Source organism: Halteromyces radiatus (genome assembly GCF_025201355.1).
Source record: "Halteromyces radiatus strain CBS 162.75 chromosome Unknown BX664scaffold_9, whole genome shotgun sequence".
NCBI classification, from domain to species: Eukaryota; Fungi; Mucoromycota; class Mucoromycetes; order Mucorales; family Cunninghamellaceae; genus Halteromyces; species Halteromyces radiatus.
In genome coordinates, this window is record NW_026251695.1 from 908,363 (window position 1) to 930,874 (window position 22,512).

Genomic DNA, 22,512 nt, shown 5'->3' on the forward strand with positions numbered 1-22,512 from the left:
ATTTTAGTTTTGGTTCTTTTAGTGGTGTCTGGTGCCTGACAAGTTGAATGGACAAATCATCATCATCAGACAACTCTTTAACCAATCATAATTGCCCCTATTCTAATAACTTGTCATTTAACAAAAAAAAAAAAAAGGGTTATTGCAATGAATGACCCTACCTTCTTTTTTTTTTTGTTGTTTATTTCCAATCGTTTTGTGTTACATTAAGCTTTTTTTTTTCTTTCCGTAGCCATCATCAAAAAGTAGTAGAGCTTGAAGGAATCTTTATACAAAGTTCATTTGATAATCCCTGCCTCAATGTGATTTTTCGCAATCCGCCATCGTTGAATTTTTTTTTAAGGTTTTATCTGCAATTGTTGTGCCTCATCCTGCTATTTTTTTTTTCTTTTTCTTTCTTTCTTAGATCAAAACACGTTGAATATACAATGTATCAATCGCATTCTCTAAAGGAAGATTTGAAGAAATCTCTTGGTCCAGAATGGATCTCAAGTCGAAGTGGACGCAAGTAAAAAAAAAAAAAAAAAAAAAGAAAGAAACACGACGGAAACACGACGGAAACACGAACTAATCTTATATATTATAGCTGGTGGAGCAAAACTCATGTATTTAGAAGGTAAAACAGCTATCAATCTCGCCAATGAACTATTTGGTTATGATGGTTGGAGTAGTCAAGTCAAGGAGTCTGTAGTGGATTTTGTATGTTTTGAAAAAAAAAAAAAAAAAAAAGTTGGAACGTTTGATCTGTATAGATCTATGCTAATCTTTTCTTTCTCTTTTTCTCTCTCTATTTCTCTTTGATCTGTATTTATAGTTTGATATATCAGACGACGGCAAAATAAACTTAGGAATTGCAACTACTGTACGGGTCACATTAAAAGATGGAACATATCATGAAGATATTGGTTATGGCGTAGCTGATAATATGAAGACCAAAGCCTCTGCATTTGAAAAGGCCCGTAAGGAATCAACCACTGATGGAATGAAGAGAGCTCTTCGTATGTTTGGAAATGCTCTTGGAAATTGCGTATACGATAAGACGTATTTGCGGAATATCAGTACCATGGCTCGCTCGACTGTAAGTAGAAATGATATATTATGAATTCAAACTAATGATTTTTTTTTTTTATTTTATAACAAAGGCACCTTTTGTTCCACTAGAATTATATCGACAAGAACATATTCGGAAAACATTGGATCCAACTGATGATAATAAGCCGCCACCTCCACCACCTCCACCTACAGCAACAACAACAACAACAACAACAAAAAAGGAAGAAGAGGAAACAACGAAACCACTGTTGTATTCAGAGGACAGTTTTATTATAGGTAAAATGAAAAAACATGGCGGAAATCAAGAGTATGACTTATCCTTTTCTCATTTATGATAGACGATGAAGACGATGAAGATTTTTTTGCACGTGTAGCGGAAGCCCATGCCGATGAAAAACTCGACCTGGAAACTTTACAACAACTTGCTGACATCAAAAGGTAATATTTCAAAATGAAGACAGAGAGAGAGAGAAAAGGGAGAGTGAGAGAACTGAGGGGGGTGTCTCCATTCCTTGCAAAGTGATTGATCTCTTCATTTTTTATTTTCTATTTTTTTTTTGTTTTATTTGATCTAGTGGTCCTCCAGTCAAGCGTCAACGGTCATCGTCTTAGTTTAGTCTATTCCTTCATTCCCCATGTTTAGTATATATATATCACTTATTCAATCATGAAATAAAGACATCCTTTTTTTTTTTTTTAATGACTGACTATTTCGCGATGATGAAATATTCTTTTTTTTTAATTGATGAAAACGTATACAAAAAGACAACATATACACATACATTACTAAAACCACAAAAAAGCAAACTATGACAAAATGGTAATGATTCTAAAATAAATATAAAAAAAAAAAGAATCTAAACTATATTAAATGATTTAAAAAGTAGGAAGAGTACCCTTAGCAGCACCTTGAGGATAAGTGGGACCAACTTGCTTGATAACAAGACCAGCAACATAGTGACCAGCTTGAACACATCGTTTCAAATCAGTTACACCTTGAGCATACAAACCAAGGAAACCACCACAGAAGGCATCACCAGCACCATTGGTATCGACAATATCTTTGCTTTCCACCTTGTTGACGGGGTAACTATCCACCTTATCACCAACAGCCACAATAGTAGCATCGGAACCTTGAGTGATGACGACAATACGGGGACGATCATTACCCTTAGGGAGTTGTGATAACTTGCTAGCAATGACTTGAACATCATGAGTTTCTTCAAAACCAGCTTGCTTGGCATAAGTACGAGCTTCATCTTCATTACCACATAAGATATCAGTGTTCTTGATAATGGTATCGAGACGTTCCTTGAAGAATTGTGACAAGAAGGGAGCACTCAAGTTCAATGCAAAGGGTTTGTTATTCTTGGATGCATATTCGGAAATGGCAGTAGCAGACTTGAAACCACCTTCGTGAGTCAAGAAGAATCCACCAACGTAATAGTAAGAAGCTTCTTCCACCAACTTCCAATTTTCAGGTTGTTGCAAGAATTCAAAGGTGAACAAATCGGCAGCACCCAAGTTAGTAACAAGGGATCTATATATTAAAAACAATAACAATATATAATATTGAGTATTACTTCAGCATATATATGTTAACTACTTACCGATCGTGACCAGTAATCAAAGCAGCACAAGTACCAGTAGGAGCAGAGGTAACAATTTGATAGTTGGTCTTGAGACCATCAGCTTCAGCAGCATCCTTGATAGTTTTAGCATAATCATCATTGGACACAGCACCCATATAAACAGTACTGTTAGGAGGCATGATGTATTGAGCACCGCGAGCAGTATTTTGAGCAGCACCACCAGCAACATAGACAACTTTGTAGGTATCGACTAATTCCTTGTACCTTACCAAAAAAAAAAAAAATGAGTTTAATTGATAAGAAAAAAAATAATATAACTTACAAAGGTTGGTGTTCTTCAGCAGCCAAGATAGCATCGTTAGACTTGAGTTTGTACTTGGCCAAGAATTCATCTGAAACGTTGGCTTGAATATCTAATAAGGGGTTTTCAAGAGCAAGAAGAGTATAAGGCATGATGTGTATAATATTATAATGAATAAAGAGAAAAAAAAAAGAAGGGAAAGAAATGAAGTCGTGTTGAACCCTCTCTTTCAAAAAATTTTCAATGCTCCGCTTCTAGGCTACATCTTTCATCTTGAAATCTTATTGGCTGACCATCAAAAGGTCCATCTCCTTTTTTTTTTTTTTTTCTTTTTGGGATTATACAAAAAAGGCATGATTGAGGTATGTTAATGATATGCAACATAGTTCTTGAGATATAAAGATATTGATTTCTTTTTTTTTTTTTTGTAATGATTCATTATTATCTATTCATTCCTCTATTTATCTAATAATTCTAACATCATTATATAATATAAAATCCATATGTTTGAGAAATATCGACGAAAAAGATCGAAATACTTTCCAATGATTCGAACCTTTATGATAGTGTTCTTGTTTTTATGGTTAGGTCGTTATTTTTATTTTTCATCATCGTCATCATCATCATCATCAGAAAGTTCACCAGTAGAAACTTCATCACCTTTTATGTATGATCGTAACAACAACAACAACAATAATGTTATAAAAAATCAAAGCAATCAGTTTCAAACACAACCAATACAAGTAAAAGGAAATGAACAATATTCAAAGCAACAACAACCATTTATTCCATTGAATAAAAACATTCAAGACCAAGATCGTGCAAAAGGAGTGGTAGTGATATTGGCTAGAAATAGTGATCTTCATGGTATTCGTGCCTCCATTCGACAATTTGAAGCCCGTGTCAACCGTCGGTTCCATTATCCCTACGTGTTTTTAAATGAAGAACCTTTCACGGATGAATTTAAACATTATGTCCATTTGTTAATCTCATCCACTGCTCAGTTTGGTCAAATCCCTAAATCTGTCCAACCAGCTCCTTTCTGGACCACAAATGGCACGCGTATCTTTAAAGATACCATGTGGTGGGGTTATCCTGAACATATCGATCAATCCATTGCTGCAACTAAACGTAAAGAAATGGCCAGTTTGGAAAATCCACCACCTTATGCTGGTAAGATTATCATCCGTCACAAAAAAAAAAAAAAAAAAAAAAAGTGGGTACAGAAAACAGTCTCTCTTAAATTTACATATTGTTATTGATTGATTTATATAGATAGTGAAAGTTATAGACATATGTGTCGATTCCAATCAGGACTCTTTTTCCGACATCCACTTTTGGATGGCTATGATTACTACTGGCGTGTGGAACCAGATGTTGATTTTTATTGTGATGTGGATTACGATGTATTTCAATTGATGAAAGATAAAGGATTCAAATATGGATGGACGATTGCGATTCAAGAGATTCCTGAAACGATTGAAACCTTATGGGCAGCTACACGTCGCTTTATTCAAAAATTTCCACATTATGGTGTATTTGATCCTCAACAAAGTCTTTTATCTTGGATCATGCAAATGGATGATACTACCAAAGCTGATTATTATAATGGATGTCATTTTTGGTCCAACTTTGAAATTGGTTCTTTGGATTTCTTCCGTAGTCAGCCCTATCTTGATTTCTTTGATCATTTGGATCAAGAAGGTGGTTTCTTTTACGAAAGGTATCTTTTTTTTTAAAAAAAAAAATAATAAGCATCCAAATTAAAAAAAAAAAGTGAGGGTACTAATCTCTCTTTATTTTTTATTTTTTTTTTATGCGACTTGAATTTTAAAGATGGGGAGATGCACCTGTCCATTCCATTGCAGCGGCACTTTTATTAAAAAAAAGTGAAATTCATTTTTTTAATGATATTGGTTATAATCATCCACCAGTAGCTCATTGCCCTACTGAACCATTTTTACAAGAAAAATGTCACTGTGATCCAGCAATTAGCATTGATTGGCAAGATGGTAGTTGTGCTGTACCTTATAAAAATATTGATCCTGATTTTGTATGGGATGAGTTTACTTATTATCGAGAAACAAATCCTTATCGTCTTGCCTGAACATTTCCTTTCCTATAATAATAACAATAAACGGACATGATTTTTTTTGTTTTCAACAATAAATAAAAATAGATACACACACAAAGAAGGGGTCTTCTTTTTTTTTATTAATATTGTTACAAAAAAAAAAAAAAAAAAGAATAAAAGAATAAAAGAAAATAACTAAACTAAGACTAAACTATATTTACATTCTGGCACCCATGAATTGACCAACCTTGATAGATTGTCGAACACCAAGGTCAAGCATGATTTCTTCAGATCCACCAGGAATAGCATAGGCTCTAACTTCTCTATATAATCGTTCCACTTTTTCACCTTGACCACCTCGAGTATAAGCTAGACCACCAAAGATTTGTGCAGCTTCACGAGCACAATATTCAAAAGTACGAGATGCTTGAGCTTTACAGAGAGCAATAGGACCACCAAGACGTACTGCTTGAATACTTGGTTCCATTTGTGTTGTTTGATATACAAGAGATTCTAACCATGCGTGTGTAGCTTCAACTTTTCGAATCATATTGGCCTAGAAATAATAATAAGTTAAAGGAATGACATATATAAATGAATTGTTATTTTCTTACCAATTTATTTCGAATAACAGGATGATCAATCAACTTCTTGCCAAATGTTTCACGTTTATTACCATAAGTAATAGATTCTTCAATACATACACGGGCAAATCGATTGGCTTGAATAATACAACCAACACGTTCAGGATTGAAATCTATTCATTTTTTTTTTTTTTTAAAAAAAAAAAAAAGATCAGATGATGACATTTCATTGGTTGTGAATTGGACAATCATATTAAGAAGAGAAGGCACTTACTTTCCATGATATATTTGAATCCTTTGTCAACCTTGCCAATAACATGAGATTTAGGTACTTTAACATCTTCAAAAGTAATGTAAGCAGTGCCAGAAGACCAAACACCAGAACAATTCATTTGACGAGTAGTAACACCAGGCATATTACGTTCAATCAACAAGAAGGAAATACCACCAAATCCAGGTTTACCAGTACGAACAGCCACACTGAAGAAATCGGCAAATACTATGATATGGAAGATGAGTGATGATCATTCAATACATCCTTTTTTTTTTGGTTACTTACCACCATTGGTAATCCATTTCTTTTCACCATTGACCAAGAAGTAATCACCCATATCTTTTGCTTCTGTAGTTAAATTGGCAACATCTGAACCACCAGAAGGTTCAGTAATAGCTAGACAAATATTCTTGGTACCATTTAAACAATCACGAATGACCAACTCTTGAAGTTCTTTGGAAGCAAAATGAATAATAGGACCAATACCAATACCAAGACCACCAATTAAACCCCAAGTCACGCCTCCTGAAGCGCAACGTGATAATTCATCCAAAGTAATCATACGATGGAATGCATCAAAATCTTCGTATTTGACACCACCTGGCATACCATAAGGTACCATGGAAGGATCACTGACTTGAGCAATACATCCAGCAAGAATCCCTGCTTTTGCTGCCTTGATATATAATTCACGAGGTAGTTGTTTGGCTTCATCCCATTCATGACAGAAAGGCATCACTTCTTTTTCAACAAATTCACGAACAGCTTTACGTACTGCACGATGAGAATCATTATAATAAGGACTATACCAATCTTGATACCTATCAAATAATAATAATAATAAATATAAGAATAGGATAATAAGGAAAATTATATATATATACTTACCACATTGGATCAGAATAAGGTACCATATCACCAAAAGGTTTACCTACAACTAAAGGATTGATATCTTCCACTTCATCAGTTTCCGCAGTTTCTTCAGGTTCAGCCGAACCGAGTTTTCCAATCAAATAATTGGCACCCAATTTTGACAAGACAGAAGCATTATGAAAAGAATCAAATTTTTGTGTAGCATCCACACCAGCATTCTTTAACAAGATCTTTTTACCACCTGGATGGTCATTAAGGAATTCAGTAACATCATATACACCATCATGAATAATAATCCAGCTATATATAAAAAAAAAAATAGATCAGTTTTAGTTTTATCCTTTTCTTTTTTTTTTTTTTTTTAATTTACCAGTCGTTTGGAGCAGTATGTTTAGCTACTTCTTCTATAGTGAAGGTTTTAGTCATATTTACAAAGAGTAGGGAGTTAAAAAGAAAAGAAAAAAAGAAGAGCGAGAAAAAAAAAATAATCAATCTATCATTTTATTCTTCTTTCACATGCCAAAAAGAATAAAATTTTGCCCTAATGATTTTTTTTTTCCAACTCACCTGGTTCTCGTTAGAATCTAATCATCCATGTGAAATTTCTTTTCTATACCCCGCATTTTATATCATCATCATCATCAGATCATCATGTCATTCTTCTATTTTCCTATTTGGAAAACAAGTATTACAAAAATAAATATTCCTTTTTTAGATATGATGATCCTTCATTACACTTTATTCAATAATAAAATATCATAAGAATAGAAAATAGATAACAGAAGAAAAGAAAAAAAAAAATAAAGTTATCGCATAATCCAAATTGAATACAAGAAGAAGAAAAAAAAAAAAGAAGAAAAGGAGTGGTAGTAGTTCCATTGAGTAATAGAAAAGGGTATATATATATTTAGTCAACATATCCATTTGTTTTGTTATATTTATTTTCACTTGTTTGTATTAAATACATCCTCATGAAGAGGTGATAACTTATATTTATATGTTGCTGTTTACAGGTTGATTATTTACTTTGAATTGGAAACACCAAAGGAGGATTTCAAAAAGAAAAAGAAGAAAATGATTAATATATTGTATCATCATCAATCAATATGTTTTGACATATTCTACCGATGTCTCTAGAGCAATAACTGAAAAACTGGTAATGCGACATCAATTTTGGGAAAGACCAATTTTATAATATCATAAAAATTTATTTTCTTGTGACCTGAACAAAAAAACTTTGAGAAAAAAAAAAAGAATCACCTGAACATCATATATATGTATATATATTCACTCCATCTCTCTCCGCACACACAAATAGACATACATACAAAAAATATATAGATATTAAAAAAAAATGTTTATTCAATAAAGATAAAATAATAATAAAGATCATGCATACATCAATTAAGATGGGGGGGATAAATTAAAATACAACTTATACCAAAACGACTTAAGACTGTTGTTCCGTAGGTGAGGACATTTCCACAATTGAAGTTTGATTTGATTTTTCTTGTCGATGACGATGATATTGTTGTTGACGTCTTTTCCTTTTACTTATACTTCCTTTTGGTCTTCCCAATGGTTTACCCGTTTTGACATAACCACTTTTACTACTACTACTACTACTACCACTACTTGTTGTTGTCTCCTCTTGTTGTTGCTTTGATATACTTTCCATACTAATAGATGATTGATTGGTTGTAGTTTTGATAGTCGAGACGGTAGTAGAATCGGCGGTTGTCTCTTTTCCTGTAGTGAAGCCTAATTTTGATGTTGAATTATACATCCATCGTAATTTTTGTTGATAAAAAACACGTCGTGGTGGAGATTGTGATTCGGCCGGTCCTTGCATTTCCGTACGTACGTTCGATAAAGGGTACATGGATGGATCTTGTATCCATTTGTCAGGAGGTAGAAAAGAAGTCGTATCTGGATGAGAATCAACAATCATGGGGCTAGTTGGTTTGTTACTAGTCGTGGCAGGTCCATTAGGCGTCATAGGCATGGTGAATCGTAAGTTGCGGAAAGCTGAATGCTGTGGTGGTGGTGGAGCTGGTTGATATGAATTAAATGGTGCTGATGAGATGGATGGTTGTTGTTGTTGTTGTTGTAAAGGTGATGACATGGATGATGTATTTTGCATTGAATAAAATGGAAATGGAGGATAATAATATACTGGTGGTGGTGGTGGTGGTTGTGGATATATCATACTAGGTTGTAGTTGTAATTTTTCTTGTTGTTTTTGCTTTTCCTTTTCTAATTTGACACGTTCTCTTTCTGCTTTGCGTTGTTCCTGTTCATACTGTTGTTGTTGTAATTGTTTCTTCTTCTTGGCCGCTTTTCGATTCCTTGCAGATGCCAAAGAATGTCGTGCTTGTTCTTCTTCAAATTCAAAAGCTGATTTCGCATGTCGTTTTTTCCGTTCAGTTGGTGCATGTACCGTCCATTCCTCCAATAATCCCTTGGTAATATTGGGTTGATCCAACCAGGCTAGAAGATCTGTTGCTGTTGCTCTTTCCTCCGGTTGTGTCTTGAGACAGAATAGGACCAGTTGTTGTGATAGATCGCCAGCGATTTCCCTCTTGACCCTGATTTCAATTTTTTCATCTTCTTCCACCGTTTCACGTAATTGACGAAGATCTGTATCTAATATACCATGCCAAGGTTCAGTTTCCGCAAATATTTTCCACATCAACGTGCCCATTGAATACATATCTTCAGCCATTGGATCCACTAACCATGGTAGAATAGCATGATCTGTTCTGTTACGAGGTAATGTTTGAATAGATCTGTAGTGTCGATAACCATGATCAGGTTTCAGATACACCAATGGTAACCTTTCACACCATGTATCCAAATCTTCTTTGGTTTCAGGAATCACCTCCCCATCGTATTCATGTCCAGGAAGTGTCATCGTCGTCAAATCAGCCGATGGGCTACCTCCAGATGGTGAAATAGGTGTAGGTGATGATGCTGCTGTTGTTGTTGTTGAAGATGAAGTTGAAGTCGATATAGAGCCTTGAGCCTTGAGTAATAATTGCTGTTGATATTGTTTTGGTACAGGTGCAATCCACCATCGTCGAGCATCCTCTGGAGTTGTAAATATTGCCTTACCAAAATCAATCAAATATACGTGTGCAGCTGTAGATCCATCAGGTAAACGAGGGTCATTGTCTAATTCATCCACCATAAAGTTGACTTCAGAAAGATCCCGATGAGCAATACCAACATCATGAATACTTTCAATACAATGAAGCATTTGTCGAATGATGTCCAATTTTTGATGTGCCGTAAGCCGATGATGTGAATGAGAGTGAGTATATTGTTTGAGTGTCCGCTGATATCTTCGCATAGAGAGTCCAATCACCTCCTGTCCTTCGTCATCATCTGCATGAAGTACTTCCAGAATTTCCGCCATATGAGGAAAACCCTTGACTTTTAATAGACTAATGATTTCAATAACACGTTGAGAAGCCGTCATCCTTCGAAAAGTTTGCACCACCACATCCTTGTTGTTTTCAACATAACGTACTTGTTTGAAGTATCCTTCAGCATTGGCATGAGGAGTTGTGTGTTCCAAATACTTTTTAACATTCACCACCTGGACACCAACACTTTTCGCATCTAAAATAATTAAAATATCAGTATATATCTATATATAATCCATTTGTTCATATCCACTTACATTTCTTCAAATCATCAAATAGAGTATTGCAACGTTCACGATAAATTCTGAGACTATTTTCGAATTGTTCTTCTTCTTCCGCAGAAGGGACAGCTGTCTTGGTAATCATTTGTGATCTGTCACCATTCATCCCCGTTGTTAAATTTTCTAATGTTTTGACATCTGACGATGATGTTGGTGATGATAGTGAGGGTATTTGATTATTGACTGTCCTTGATATCTGTTCTTTTTTGGTGTCACTTGGAGTGAATAAAGTAGTAGTTGTGGATGCTGAATGATTTGATGCTGGATGTGATGCTGAATGATTTGATGCTAAATGTGATGCTTGATATGACTTTGCTGTTGTTGGTGATGATGTTGAAGAAGTTGATGATATAGATGACTTTTCTTTCTTGTGAGTTGTAGTATTGGTGTCTGATATAGAATAAATTTCTGGTAGATCTAAATGATGTTCTCCTGTCCATAAAGAGTGTACCATTTGCCGTGTTAAAAATTCGTCGACTGTCCCATTGATATTTTGATTGGCGATGACACGATGAGTGACATGTGGACGGCGTAAGAACGTGGATTCCATTTGTTTCGATATGAGACATTTGACCTTGTAATGGGTTTTGAGAGGAAGGAATTTAACATATGCTTTTGGTAGGATGTCGTTCGATGCATCAGGTTGACTGATTGGTGGAGGATTAAACATGTTGATGGATTCACTAAAAGGATAGCCCAGAGTGACATTGGTGGTAAGAAGAAAAATATCATCCCGTTTCAAAGTAGAAGGCGCATCTGTAATTTCCACATCCCATATCAATACAAAACAACTAGAGGATGAATGATCGGCGGCTTCCTTGATATATGTTCGATTTTTGCTGATGTAAAGTCGAGGATAAGGTAGATCTTGATTGATTGCTGTTTCAGGATCCTGAAGCCACTGATAAAGAGGTGCTGATATTTCATTGTATAAAGTCCTTGCACTATTATATCCTCGGAATTTCTTAACCATCCATTGTGCTTGTTGAGGAAGAACAACATGAGTAAAATAAAGAGTTCTAGAAATAAGCAACAGTAATATTAATAATAATAACAATAAAAAAGAGGATGTCAATAAGAAGAATATATGTGTATATTACTATTGTAATACCTATCAGTTGCATAGTCAGTTATGGTTGGGTGAATAGATAATAATTCCACAGGTATATAAGGTATAGATGCCATTTCCTTTTTGATGATACTGTCCATACTATATAATATGTAATAAAGAAAACGAATAAGTTAGATAAACAAAACTTTTTACAAAAAAAAAAAAAAAAAAAAAAAAAAAGAAAAGAAAAGAAAAGAAAAGAAAAGAAACTTTACTTGAGATACTGTTGTTTTAGATAGACGGCTTTTTTGTATATAGAGTCACCTGGATCGTTGAATAAAATAGCGTTGTTCCATATAAGATTAAGGTCGTCTTCGAACTGTTGAAAAGAGTGATATTTTTGACGTAATATTCGTTGTTCCAAAGTAAAGAAATCCATAGGTTTTTTGATCTTGTTATGATATAGTGTGGCAGTTTTGGGTACTGGTATTGTAAAAGGACCAGTTTCTTGGAAAGATACTAAATAGTTAAGAACCTTTATACATTGTTGTAAAATATCAATATTATCCACATGTTTCAATATGTTGCTATTGTCGTTCAGTTCTTGTTGTTGTTGTTGTTGCTGCTGCTGCTGTCGCTGCTGTTGCTTCCGTTTTTCGGTTGATATTGACGCCATACACTGCGGAAAGTTAATAGGATGTATAGTTGTTGTTATTGTCAACCAATGCCTTTACAACTATTAAAGTCACTTTAGTTTTGCTATATGACTTTAAAAGAGAAGGAGAAATAAGGTTGTTCTTTTTATGATATATGCTTAAAAAAAAAATCAATTTTTTTTTTTTTTTTTGCTAGTCATTCTCCCTTTTTTTTTTTTTTTTTTTGTCTGGCTGGTAGGATGAATTCAATCTCAGTCGAAAGTCACACGGACTAACCCTCTCATACACAAACTCATCAAAAGACATTTACTATCAAAATTCATATACTAGCATATGTATTTTGATAACATCAAAACTATTTCATCAAATATAGGATTCTTTTTTTTTGGAGAGTAAGAATATCCTTTGTTCTTATGTTAGAAAAACATAATTATTCTTGTACAAAGAAATCTTCAGCTTATTGAGCCTCGGAATCTCAAACCAAGCATATCTTAGTGTAACCTGCATATTTAAAAAAAATTATTTCTCTCTCCATCAATATTTTTTTTTTTTTTTAATTTTCTTTTTGCGTTTCAAAAGTTCAACCATGCCTCAAGTCGTGTCCAAGCCTATAGGAGGTAGTTATCCAGTGAGAGGTGTTATTCATCTTGTACATCATTCTCGTCGACTTGGTAAACCCATCGCTATTTCTACATTCAAAGCATGTGCTGTCAGTTTGTTGGCCTTAATCCCTTTATATCGTGTTGGTTATCATTGGCAAGTTCGTTTAATTGGTCATTTTTATCGACAATTAGCTCGTGACCAATCTGGTGCTTCCTTAGCTTCTTCTATTTTACAAGTTTTAGGTCCAGGGACAATGGCTGTTGTGACAAGTGGCATCTTATGTTTGGCTGAATCCTTTATGGTGACTTCACAAGTGACTCAATATTTTATTGGTTCCATACGAGATCGTTTATTTGATGCTGTCCTTGAAGAACATGGTATGATTCTTCCTGTCGAAAACAACAACAACAATAATAATGAAAAAGAAAATCATCATCATCATCATCATCATGAACATCAACAGCCTATATTGGATACAGTGGAAGATTGGGTAGTGGAAAAATTGGATATTAAGGCATTACCATCGACATCGGATGAAATGAAAAGTGCAGCCAAATGGTGGTTATCAGGTACTCATATCATGGGATTATGTGCAAAGGAAGAAGCATCTGAATGGCCTTTAACTTGGCTTCCACCTGTCATCTATATTATCTCTTTACCTTTGACATTCATTCCTATGATTGGTCCAGTCGGTTTTCTGGCTATGCAAGGTATTTGTCAAGGCGGTGCGGCACATCGACGTTATTTTGATATGTATCAATGGTCCAACACTCGACGACAACAACATATCAACAGGTTATACTGGCAATACCATCAATTTGGAATGGTGGCTTCTGCTTTGGAAATGGTACCCTTCTTTGGCTTTTTCTTTGCTTACACAAATCAAGTTGGGTAAGTTGTGGATGATCTTCCTTTTCTTTAATACTACTCAATGACTCATATAATTCTTTATTATTATTATTACTATTATTATTATAGGGCTGCTATGTTAGTGGTTGATTGGAAAAAAGAAAAAATGCTATAGATTCCGTTCTTTGTATACCTTTTGTATATTATCCTTCTATTTGTTACCTGTTATGTTATCTGAATTAGTATTATCATTATTATCATCATCGTCATCATCACATACATTCAAACAAATAAAATTCAAATTGTATATTTATTCTACTTATTGAAAATAAAATATTCCAATATTGATATCATTTTATTTAATATATAATGAAAATGACATTGATGAATGATTGACCATAACACAAAATAGAATTTTTACTTAAAAAAGTTGTCAAAGATGTATTTTTTTTATTTCATTTCGGTAAACATAAACACGAAAAAGGAAACGTAAATGTAAAAGCAAAGAATGATGAGTAGGGGAGTGGGAAACCAAATAAAAAGGAATAATGTACAAGGTAAAAAAAAAAAATGTAAACTACTACGGAAAGTACTAAAAAGAATGAATCAAAAAACGACAAATATAATCTATATCATTTCCATCTTGTTTCTAATCCTTGGTGACGTTATGAATAGCTTCAGCAAGATATTTGACATTGCCAGAGGAAATACCAGCCATGGAGATACGACCATCACGAGTCAAGTAAACATGCCAGTTATCCTTGAGTTGATCCACTTGTTCAGGAGTCATACCGGAATAACAGAACATACCAATCTATTATAAACAAAGGTATATAAGCAAAAAAGTTACAAATTATCCTTTTATTATTATTATTATTATTATTCTGACTTACTTGGTTGGTAATATGTTTCCAGTCCTTCTTGGAACCAAAATCTTGTTCCAAATGGTTTCTAAGCTTGGTTCTATATGATATAAAATTGTTTATGTAAGTCATTTGTTTTTTTCTTTCTTTTTTGTTCCAAAACTTGCTCTTCTCCACATATATATGTATAACGAAATAAAATAAAATCATTTGATATACCTCATAGTGATGATACGATCAGCCATCAACTTGACTTCATCCAACCATTGTTGTTTGAGTTCAGGTGTGTTGAGAACGGTACTAACAAGACGAGCACCATGAATAGGAGGATTGGAATACATGGGACGAATCAAGATCTTGAGTTGAGAGTCGACACGAGACTTTTCTTCGGCATCAGCACAAATGACAGAGAAAGAACCCACACGTTCACCATAGAGACCCATATTTTTAGCAAATGATTGAGAAAGAACCACTTGTTGACCTTCACTGACAAATTTGCGAAGAGCATAAGCATCCTTGGTACAATCTCCAGAAGCGAAACCTTGATAAGCCATATCAAAGAAAGCAAAATGATCACGTTCCTAAATAACAATAATAATAATAATAATTTAATATTCTTTTATACTTTCTATAATCTCCATTTTACCTTGATGACTTGAGAGATTTCATCCCATTGTTCTTTGGTAGGATCAACACCAGTAGGATTATGAGCACAGGCATGAAGTAAAATGACGGTATTCTTGGGAGCAGCCTATTTTTATATTTCATTCAAAGATAAGTATATCATAGAAACAAAATAAAATAAAAATAGTATCATCGCATACTTTGATATCTTCCAACATTGCGTTGATGTTCAATCCATTGGTTTGTTTATCAAAGTAACCATACTTTTCCACCTTGAGACCAGCACGAGAGAAAATAGCATTGTGATTACCCCAGGTAGGGTTAGGCACCATAATAGTCTTGGCATGAGGATAGAAAGTGTTCAAAAAGTTGGCACCAATATTGAGAGCACCTGTACCTGAAATGGATTGAGTCACAGCAAGCTTTCAAAAAAGAGAAAAAAAAAAAAAAAGTCAGTTGGTGATCCCCGGTTTTTCACATTATCTTCACGTGTTTCCCCGGATGGATTGTATGTATCCTTAAAAAAAAAAAGGACTTACTCTGTTTTCAGCAATCACAGCACTATCTTCACCATATGCCAAGGCAGCAGCAGCTTTATTGAATTCAGGTACACCAGTAATACCAGCATATTCTTTGTCCAAACTCTTTTCAAGTAAAACAGCTTCAGCCTAAAAAAGGAAAGATGAGTCACCTCGTCTTCTTCTTCCTCCGCCTCCTTTTTTTTTTTTTTTTACGTGTTTTGTTTAAATTACCTTCTTGACACAATCCAAAACATAAGGTTTACCATTGTCATCACGATAAGCACCAACACCAAGATTCATTTTTCTAGGATCAGTATCTCTCTTGAAGGCTTCAGTTACACCCAAAATAGCATCAGGAGGACCTATGAAAAAAAAAAAAAAGGAAAAAGCTTAATAATTTTTTTCTTTATGTTTATCTTACTTTACCTTGAGGAACATTATTCCAAGTAGAAATAAAAGCACGAGAAGCTAAACGAGTGGGTTGAGTAACAGCACTACGAGCAATAGTAGAAAGCATTGTATGGAAGTAATGAGAAAAAGAAAGGAAAGAAAAGGGAATAAATGGGAAAAAAAAAACGAATGATAAAAAGAAAGAGAGAAAAAAAAAACGCCTTTTTCAATTACCGAACGTACTGAGTTTCATGTTGATCCGCATCGCCCGTGTTACGTTATGATTGTTAATGATTGGAGAGCAAATGACAAATCTCTCCCTTCCTGACCCCACAAAAATGGAAAAATCATATTGATTATTGCCTGGGGTATTATCCTGTCTGACTAACAAAGTCTATAATGTGGATATCTGACTAACATAGTGTATAAAGTGGATGATTCTTTTCTTTTTTTTTTTTTTTTTTTTACTTTCAATCATAAATACTTGATGACTTCCCTAAAAAGGAAAAATACAAAAGAGCACGGAAATCTTTAATTGCTAATACTCATTGATTATGCAAAAAAGTAAGTACGATAATGGATGACATGATGGTTGGATACACTAGTATAAATGAATAGTACTTTTGAATGAATAATTGGTATTAAAATTGAAACTAGGATGAGAACGTATACTATTTTTTTTTTTTTTTTTTTTTTTTACATAAGAATTAGCGAAGAAGAATAGATAATTTGTGTAATTGAATAATATGGTTTGCAGATGAAAAAAGTGTGATTTGCGTTGTCGTCCTCAACCTTTTTATTCATTGGGATGACAAGCAGCTTTGAGCTTCCAAAACGATCAAATTATTGCATCCATTTCCGTAATAAGAATCACCGCAAATATATTCAAAACCCAATGCAAACAAATCTCTAATCAAACGTAGGGAAAAGAAAAAAATAAATGCGCTTCACATGGAAAAACACTGTAATTACAATAGGTAAAAATAGATGGTGATTCCTATGAACGACTATTATTTGAATTCAAGCATGTCGATGACAACGATTCGAAATGACTTTTTAGTAGCAGGAATCCTATAGCACTATAGACGCGATACTGGATTGACACGCCGCTCGCTGCTTTTTTTATTTTTTTCTCACGGGTAGATACAAGAGAAAGATTTTTTTGTTTTTTTTTTTTTTATTCTCTTTCTTTTTCTTTTCATTCTTTTTCTTTATCACATATTTATTATTATCATGTTCTCCCGATGTCTTCTTACTACCACCACTAGAAATGGTATGAATCGTCTAGTAGCTCCCATCACCTTTCGCTCTATTCACAGTACCCACACTAGCAGCAAAGAAGCCTATTTGGAACATTTACAAGGTGATCAACAAGGTATCAGTGTATTAAAACTAAACCGTCCTGCTGCTCGTAATGCTTTATCCGTCAAATTGGTACAAGAAATTCGTGAAGCTTTATCAGAAATTCGTTTCTCAAAGTAAGCAACTTTATACAAAACGAAAATATATCCACAATACTAATATATCCTCGGTTTTATCTATATAGCGATTCACGTGTATTGATTTTGGAAAGTCTGGTAGATGGTGTATTTTGTGCTGGTGCTGATTTGAAGGAAAGAGCAAATATGACTCCTACTCAAGTTTCTGAATTCTTATATAATCTTCGACAAGCTTTCCGAGAATTGGAGGTAAGTCAATAAAATATTATATATATATAGGACTCATTTTATGTATATATGTAGACATTACCCATTCCAACCATTGCTGCTCTTGATGGTACCGCTGTTGGAGGAGGATTAGAAATGGCCTTAGCTTGTGATATGCGTATGGCAGGTCCACAAGCAAAAATGGGGTTGGTGGAAACGCGTCTTGCCATTTTACCAGGGTAAAACATTAAGAATGAAAAAAAAATAAGTATAGATATTGATCACTTTATTTATTGTTCTATTTAGTGCTGGTGGTACTCAACGATTATCAAGACTGATTGGTACTTCCAAAGCCAAAGAATTGATTTTCACAGCATCTATTTTGGATGGAAAAACTGCTCAAGATTATGGCATTGTCAATTATGCTATGGATGATACCACTGGATTTACAAAAGCCGTTGAAATAGGGCAACGTATTTTACCTAATGGTCCTATTGGTGTGAAACTAGCCAAATTAGCTGTGGATCGTGGTGCTCATTTGGATATGTAATGATAAAAAATAAGAATCAATTTTTTTTTCATTTTACTGAGTCCTCTTTTTTTTTTTTATTTTTTTGTAGGGATTCTGGTTTGGAAGTAGAACAATCTTATTATGGTCAAGTAATACATACAAAGGATAGATTAGAAGGATTATTGGCATTCAAGGAAAAGAGAAAACCAGTTTACAAAGGACATTAGACATAGATTACACCTCTTTAGCTTTAGCATAGTTTTATCAATACTGCGAATGTCGCACGGAGTATGGAAAACAATTCATTCTTTAAATAAAAAAAAAAAAAAAAAGGTTTTTCCTGCCTTCTTTTTTTTTCCTTTTCTTTTTTTTTTTATATATCTACCTTTTTTTTTTTTTTTCTCTTTAATATTCAATATGCCTGGACTCATCAATCTACCTAACCCAGCTACTACTTCCATTCATGATATGAGCATGGCAGAAAGTTATGGACGACTAGAAGCTTTTATGGATGTTCATGCCACCTCTGCGCAGTATTTCACTATCGACGACGACAATTACGGTGTAGGTATTTTATGTGCTCATAAACCAGGACAGGATTCTCAACAGCAACATCAACAACCAAATACTCGGGCAGCAACATCAGTACGATTGGATAAGCATCAAATTCGTGATTTTATGACAAGTTATGGTTATCATGTTCGGCCAAACTCTTCTAGTGATTCTATGAACAATGCTACTTTTACTTCTTCCGGATTCATTTGCACACAATCTCGATAAAACCAACTGAACAAAAGTAGTTAGTTATTTTAGCTGGTTAGTTACCTTTACTCCATCTTTGTTTGCACAAATACAATACATACACACTTCCATATATATATTTATATAGGTACAATTTTTTTTTTAAAAAAAAGACATGGCAATAAAACAATCTCTTGTCCAAAATATAGTTTATTTCAAAAACTAATTGACAAATACATCTATCTATTTAGATAAAGAAGACAATGAACGTTGTTCAATAGAAGTATCCCAAATACAAACAGTTTTGGAAGTCTTGTCAGCGGAGTAAAGATCAGTACCAAGTGGACTCCATGCAACACCACAGATAAGAGATCTAAAGTTCAAAAGAATTCAATTAAAACATATTCTATGTTAAATAATCAAATAATGATAATAATACTTACTTGTGATCACCTTTGAGTGTACGTTCTAGTTGACTGTTTCTTGCATTCCAAATATGAACGGTTCCATCTAATTAATTGATATATATATATATATATATATAACTTTGAATATTTGATTTCATTTCATTAGAAAATATTATATAATGATTACCTTTTGATCCAGCAGCTACATAGCATCCATCAGGACTATATAAAAAAGAGAAAAAAAGAAATTGAATATCAAAATTGAATAGTTACTTCAAGCATCATTTTGTTACCTAAAACATGCTCTTGACCAATTCAATCCATTTTGATATGTAGGAGCACTAACAAGAACAATAAAAAAAAAGATGAGTAAGCTTGTCTTTTTTATTTTATTTTATTTTGAAATACTTGCCTGAAAGAATGTACAACCTCGTACATACGAACGTCTACTATTTTCAATGTATTATCCCTGCTATTTGTCAACACGGATGATCCATCTAAAATCAAAGTAATAAGTAAACCAAGTGACATTGTTTTTCTTTTTCTTTTTCACTTACCAGGAGAGACACAAACAGAAGTAATTTGATCTGTATGAATTCCATTCAAGTCCTTGATTCCATTCCCAGATTTTGCATCCCAAATACGTAAAGTACTATCTAAATGACCACTCACTACTGTTTGACTATAAATATATATAAAGACAAGTCAATATTGTCCCTATTATTAATAATATTCCTTACCCATCAGGATCCAAGAGACAGATATCATTACAACTTGAAAAGGAAAAAATCGTTCGTACACACCATCCTTTATTCAAATCCCACACTTTCAAGGTACGATCATGACTTCCGGTAACAACACGATTATTATCTGCTGGTACAAATTTTGCTGCAAACACTTTTCCAATATGACCTGTCAACGTATGCTATGATAATAATAATAATAATAATAATAAAAAGTAAATTTCTTTGTAATAAGACAAACCCTATGCTTACTGCGATCCTTTTTGTAGAAAGATTCCAAACACGCGTAGAGTGATCTGTAGAAGAAGCCACCAAATAATCATCGGATGAATTGAAATCTATTGATGTAATGGATTGTAACGCCCCTGATAATGTTGTAGTGCTAGCGGATGACATGCCTTTGGTAATATCATACAATTTGATTCTTCTGTCTTCTGCTCCAGTTGCAAAGTATTTTCCTGTTTTGGATGCTTGAATACAATAAAGATCACCTTCTTGTGTAGTTGTCTAAAAAAAAAGAAAAAAGAAAATAATTATTTTAAAGATTAAAAAAAAAGAATAATTATTTTGAAGATAAGAAAAAAATAAGCACTATTACTTACAAAAGACTTGTAGTGTTGACGTGGTAATACTATGGTACTGGTTCGCAATAATAAGGATTGATCTGAAGAAGAGTTTTTATTTGATGATGATAGTTGTTGTTTACGTCGAGATTGTGCAAGTTGTTGTTGTAATGCCGTTTCATAAAATTGAGTTGCTTCATTCATTTTATCTGCCTCTGAATTCATTTTTTCCATCCATCGCTGTACTAATTGAAGATTTTCTTTGGTCAATTGCTGATTTCGTTGTTCTATGGTATTGATTTCTAGTTGCAATGCACTGAGTTCATCTTGTAGAATCTAAACGAGCTGAAAATCAGTAAAATATATATATATATATATATATAGGTATATTTCTTACCTGGATCGTCACGTCTTTCTCTCGAAGTTGTTCAATTTGTAGATTGGATTTTTCTGTCAACTTTTTGGTTTGATCAGCCAATAAGACCAGTCTAATATATAATATACAATGATAATGATAAGAATATCTTTATTATTATTATTATTATTATTATTATTTTATTTTCTATTTTACTTACTCTTGTTTTTGCTTTGCATCCGTTTCTTCTTTGTTACGTAATTGATCATTCATCAGAACCAGTCTTTGAGCATTTTCACTTTGTAATTTGTACATATCTGCGCGCTCTTCCTTCAGTTCCCGTATCCGTTGTTCTAATATTTCAACATTTGCGTTTGAACTTGATAAGGAGTGTCTATTATCATAATAATGAAAAGGCAAAAAACAATTGTAAGAAAACAAAGAAAAAAAAGTAAGAGAGAAGAAACTCCATCTTATTACCTAGACGATGTAATATGACTACTGTTATCAAGTTTAGCCTTTTTTTCAAGTTGATTCAATTGTTGCTGTAATCGTTGGTCTATACCAAAAAGAAAAAAAGAGAAGTTTAGTGCTATAAGTATTCCTTTTTTTGAACACTTACTAGATGAAATGACACTATGGAAGAGTTGTTCTTGTCTATCACGTTGCTGAAGTTGTTGCCATATATTAGCTCGAATATCTTCAAAGTGTATAGTTGTTGAAATGGGGGTTGTCATAATAAGGTATACTGTTGAGAAAATAATCGAAAAAAAAAAATGAAATGGAATCTCTTCTACTTTGAATAACGTTCTACTTTATATGCGGTGTTTCAATCTCTGTTACCCATTTTTCTTTTTTTTTTTTTTTCTTTTGCTTTTTTTCTTGCTTGTGTCATGTTACCCACTGCGAACAAAAGCAATAAAATATGATATATTCTGGATAATTATTTTGGTTTTCATCGTATCAGAGGTTTTGTCTTAGCATTTTAGTCCTAGATCGAAGTAGGATCATGATGATAAACTGCATATACATGGTTTTATGATTTTAATTCCTTCTCCGACTAACTTCTCGTGTCAGTTGCTAAGGCGCGACATATAAAAAAAAATTATTTTACTCGCAGCGCGATTCTTTTCTTTCTTCTTTTATCTTTTTACGATTGAAACTATCTATTCATGAAACAAACAAAACTGTAAGCATAGGTAATATAACAGTTATTTGCATTCTTTTAACTCTTTTTTTTTCCTTCTATATTATTTTAGTTCTTTCTTCGGTAGTGGTAGTGATGCTACTATTAAAAAAGAGCTTGATACACCAAACGATCAAGACAACAATGATTCGATAAATAGTCAAGAAAATGTTAAAGGTATTATAAATATAAATATGGATGAATTTACCTTTATTTGTTTAATAATAAACATACAATTATTTTTGTTTTGATTAGAGGAAACTTTTTTGGGTAACAGTAAGAAACGAGAAATCCAAGATCTGACAAATGGTGAAGATGATCAAGAAACACCTAAAGCAAAGAA

General features: G+C 33.4%; 10 protein-coding genes across 10 annotated transcripts; 4 read left to right on the forward strand and 6 right to left on the reverse strand.

Annotated features, from left to right (window-relative positions):
- Positions 1-428: 428 nt before the first annotated feature.
- On the forward strand, positions 429-1,102 carry BX664DRAFT_367098 (DNA repair protein Rad52/59/22; the record flags this gene model as incomplete). Its single annotated transcript, XM_051548550.1, has 3 exons — positions 429-504; positions 587-699; positions 815-1,102. The coding sequence occupies 3 exons, from the start codon at positions 429-431 to the stop codon at positions 1,100-1,102; spliced, it is 477 nt and encodes a 158-aa protein (XP_051396803.1).
- A 630-nt stretch (positions 1,103-1,732) lies between these two features.
- On the reverse strand, positions 1,733-3,154 carry BX664DRAFT_303290 (Ribokinase-like protein). The gene is made up of 3 exons (XM_051542476.1): positions 2,968-3,154; positions 2,664-2,909; positions 1,733-2,593 (listed from the first exon to the last, which is right to left on the reverse strand). Exons 1-3 carry the CDS (start codon positions 3,096-3,098, stop codon positions 1,930-1,932), a joined length of 1,041 nt encoding a protein of 346 aa, XP_051396804.1. The 5' UTR covers positions 3,099-3,154; the 3' UTR covers positions 1,733-1,929.
- Positions 3,155-3,491: 337 nt separating this feature from the next.
- Positions 3,492-5,053, forward strand: BX664DRAFT_317967 (nucleotide-diphospho-sugar transferase; the record flags this gene model as incomplete). Its single annotated transcript, XM_051542778.1, has 3 exons — positions 3,492-4,119; positions 4,222-4,669; positions 4,783-5,053. 3 exons carry the CDS (start codon positions 3,492-3,494, stop codon positions 5,051-5,053), a joined length of 1,347 nt encoding a protein of 448 aa, XP_051396805.1.
- A 184-nt stretch (positions 5,054-5,237) lies between these two features.
- BX664DRAFT_380860 (putative acyl-CoA dehydrogenase) lies at positions 5,238-7,192 on the reverse strand (the record flags this gene model as incomplete). The annotated part of the gene is made up of 6 exons (XM_051548926.1): positions 7,122-7,192; positions 6,767-7,051; positions 6,164-6,699; positions 5,879-6,103; positions 5,635-5,777; positions 5,238-5,576 (listed from the first exon to the last, which is right to left on the reverse strand). The coding sequence occupies exons 1-6, from the start codon at positions 7,175-7,177 to the stop codon at positions 5,238-5,240; spliced, it is 1,584 nt and encodes a 527-aa protein (XP_051396806.1). The 5' UTR covers positions 7,178-7,192.
- Positions 7,193-8,110: 918 nt separating this feature from the next.
- BX664DRAFT_208517 (kinase-like domain-containing protein) lies at positions 8,111-10,487 on the reverse strand. The gene is made up of 2 exons (XM_051540152.1): positions 10,437-10,487; positions 8,111-10,365 (listed from the first exon to the last, which is right to left on the reverse strand). The coding sequence occupies exon 2, from the start codon at positions 10,230-10,232 to the stop codon at positions 8,202-8,204; it is 2,031 nt and encodes a 676-aa protein (XP_051396807.1). The 5' UTR covers positions 10,233-10,365; positions 10,437-10,487; the 3' UTR covers positions 8,111-8,201.
- BX664DRAFT_208521 (uncharacterized protein) lies at positions 10,328-11,732 on the reverse strand. Its single transcript, XM_051540153.1, has 2 exons — positions 11,572-11,732; positions 10,328-11,479 (listed from the first exon to the last, which is right to left on the reverse strand). Exons 1-2 carry the CDS (start codon positions 11,667-11,669, stop codon positions 10,423-10,425), a joined length of 1,155 nt encoding a protein of 384 aa, XP_051396808.1. The 5' UTR covers positions 11,670-11,732; the 3' UTR covers positions 10,328-10,422.
- A 1,008-nt stretch (positions 11,733-12,740) lies between these two features.
- Positions 12,741-13,961, forward strand: BX664DRAFT_362195 (uncharacterized protein). The gene is made up of 2 exons (XM_051548294.1): positions 12,741-13,661; positions 13,749-13,961. The coding sequence occupies exons 1-2, from the start codon at positions 12,754-12,756 to the stop codon at positions 13,792-13,794; spliced, it is 954 nt and encodes a 317-aa protein (XP_051396809.1). The 5' UTR covers positions 12,741-12,753; the 3' UTR covers positions 13,795-13,961.
- Positions 13,962-14,042: 81 nt separating this feature from the next.
- On the reverse strand, positions 14,043-16,205 carry BX664DRAFT_362196 (aspartate aminotransferase). Its single transcript, XM_051548295.1, has 8 exons — positions 16,054-16,205; positions 15,859-15,989; positions 15,646-15,774; positions 15,307-15,528; positions 15,129-15,233; positions 14,702-15,063; positions 14,513-14,582; positions 14,043-14,433 (listed from the first exon to the last, which is right to left on the reverse strand). The coding sequence occupies exons 1-8, from the start codon at positions 16,142-16,144 to the stop codon at positions 14,269-14,271; spliced, it is 1,275 nt and encodes a 424-aa protein (XP_051396810.1). The 5' UTR covers positions 16,145-16,205; the 3' UTR covers positions 14,043-14,268.
- Positions 16,206-17,181: 976 nt separating this feature from the next.
- On the forward strand, positions 17,182-18,541 carry BX664DRAFT_342289 (ClpP/crotonase-like domain-containing protein). The gene is made up of 5 exons (XM_051547115.1): positions 17,182-17,495; positions 17,564-17,705; positions 17,760-17,902; positions 17,970-18,209; positions 18,284-18,541. The coding sequence occupies exons 1-5, from the start codon at positions 17,251-17,253 to the stop codon at positions 18,399-18,401; spliced, it is 888 nt and encodes a 295-aa protein (XP_051396811.1). The 5' UTR covers positions 17,182-17,250; the 3' UTR covers positions 18,402-18,541.
- A 564-nt stretch (positions 18,542-19,105) lies between these two features.
- Positions 19,106-21,749, reverse strand: BX664DRAFT_303301 (WD40-repeat-containing domain protein). Its single transcript, XM_051542477.1, has 13 exons — positions 21,606-21,749; positions 21,464-21,542; positions 21,204-21,377; positions 21,026-21,116; positions 20,668-20,964; positions 20,318-20,572; positions 20,063-20,247; positions 19,880-20,004; positions 19,735-19,819; positions 19,616-19,663; positions 19,510-19,544; positions 19,359-19,425; positions 19,106-19,288 (listed from the first exon to the last, which is right to left on the reverse strand). The coding sequence occupies exons 1-13, from the start codon at positions 21,718-21,720 to the stop codon at positions 19,159-19,161; spliced, it is 1,686 nt and encodes a 561-aa protein (XP_051396812.1). The 5' UTR covers positions 21,721-21,749; the 3' UTR covers positions 19,106-19,158.
- Positions 21,750-22,512: the final 763 nt, after the last annotated feature.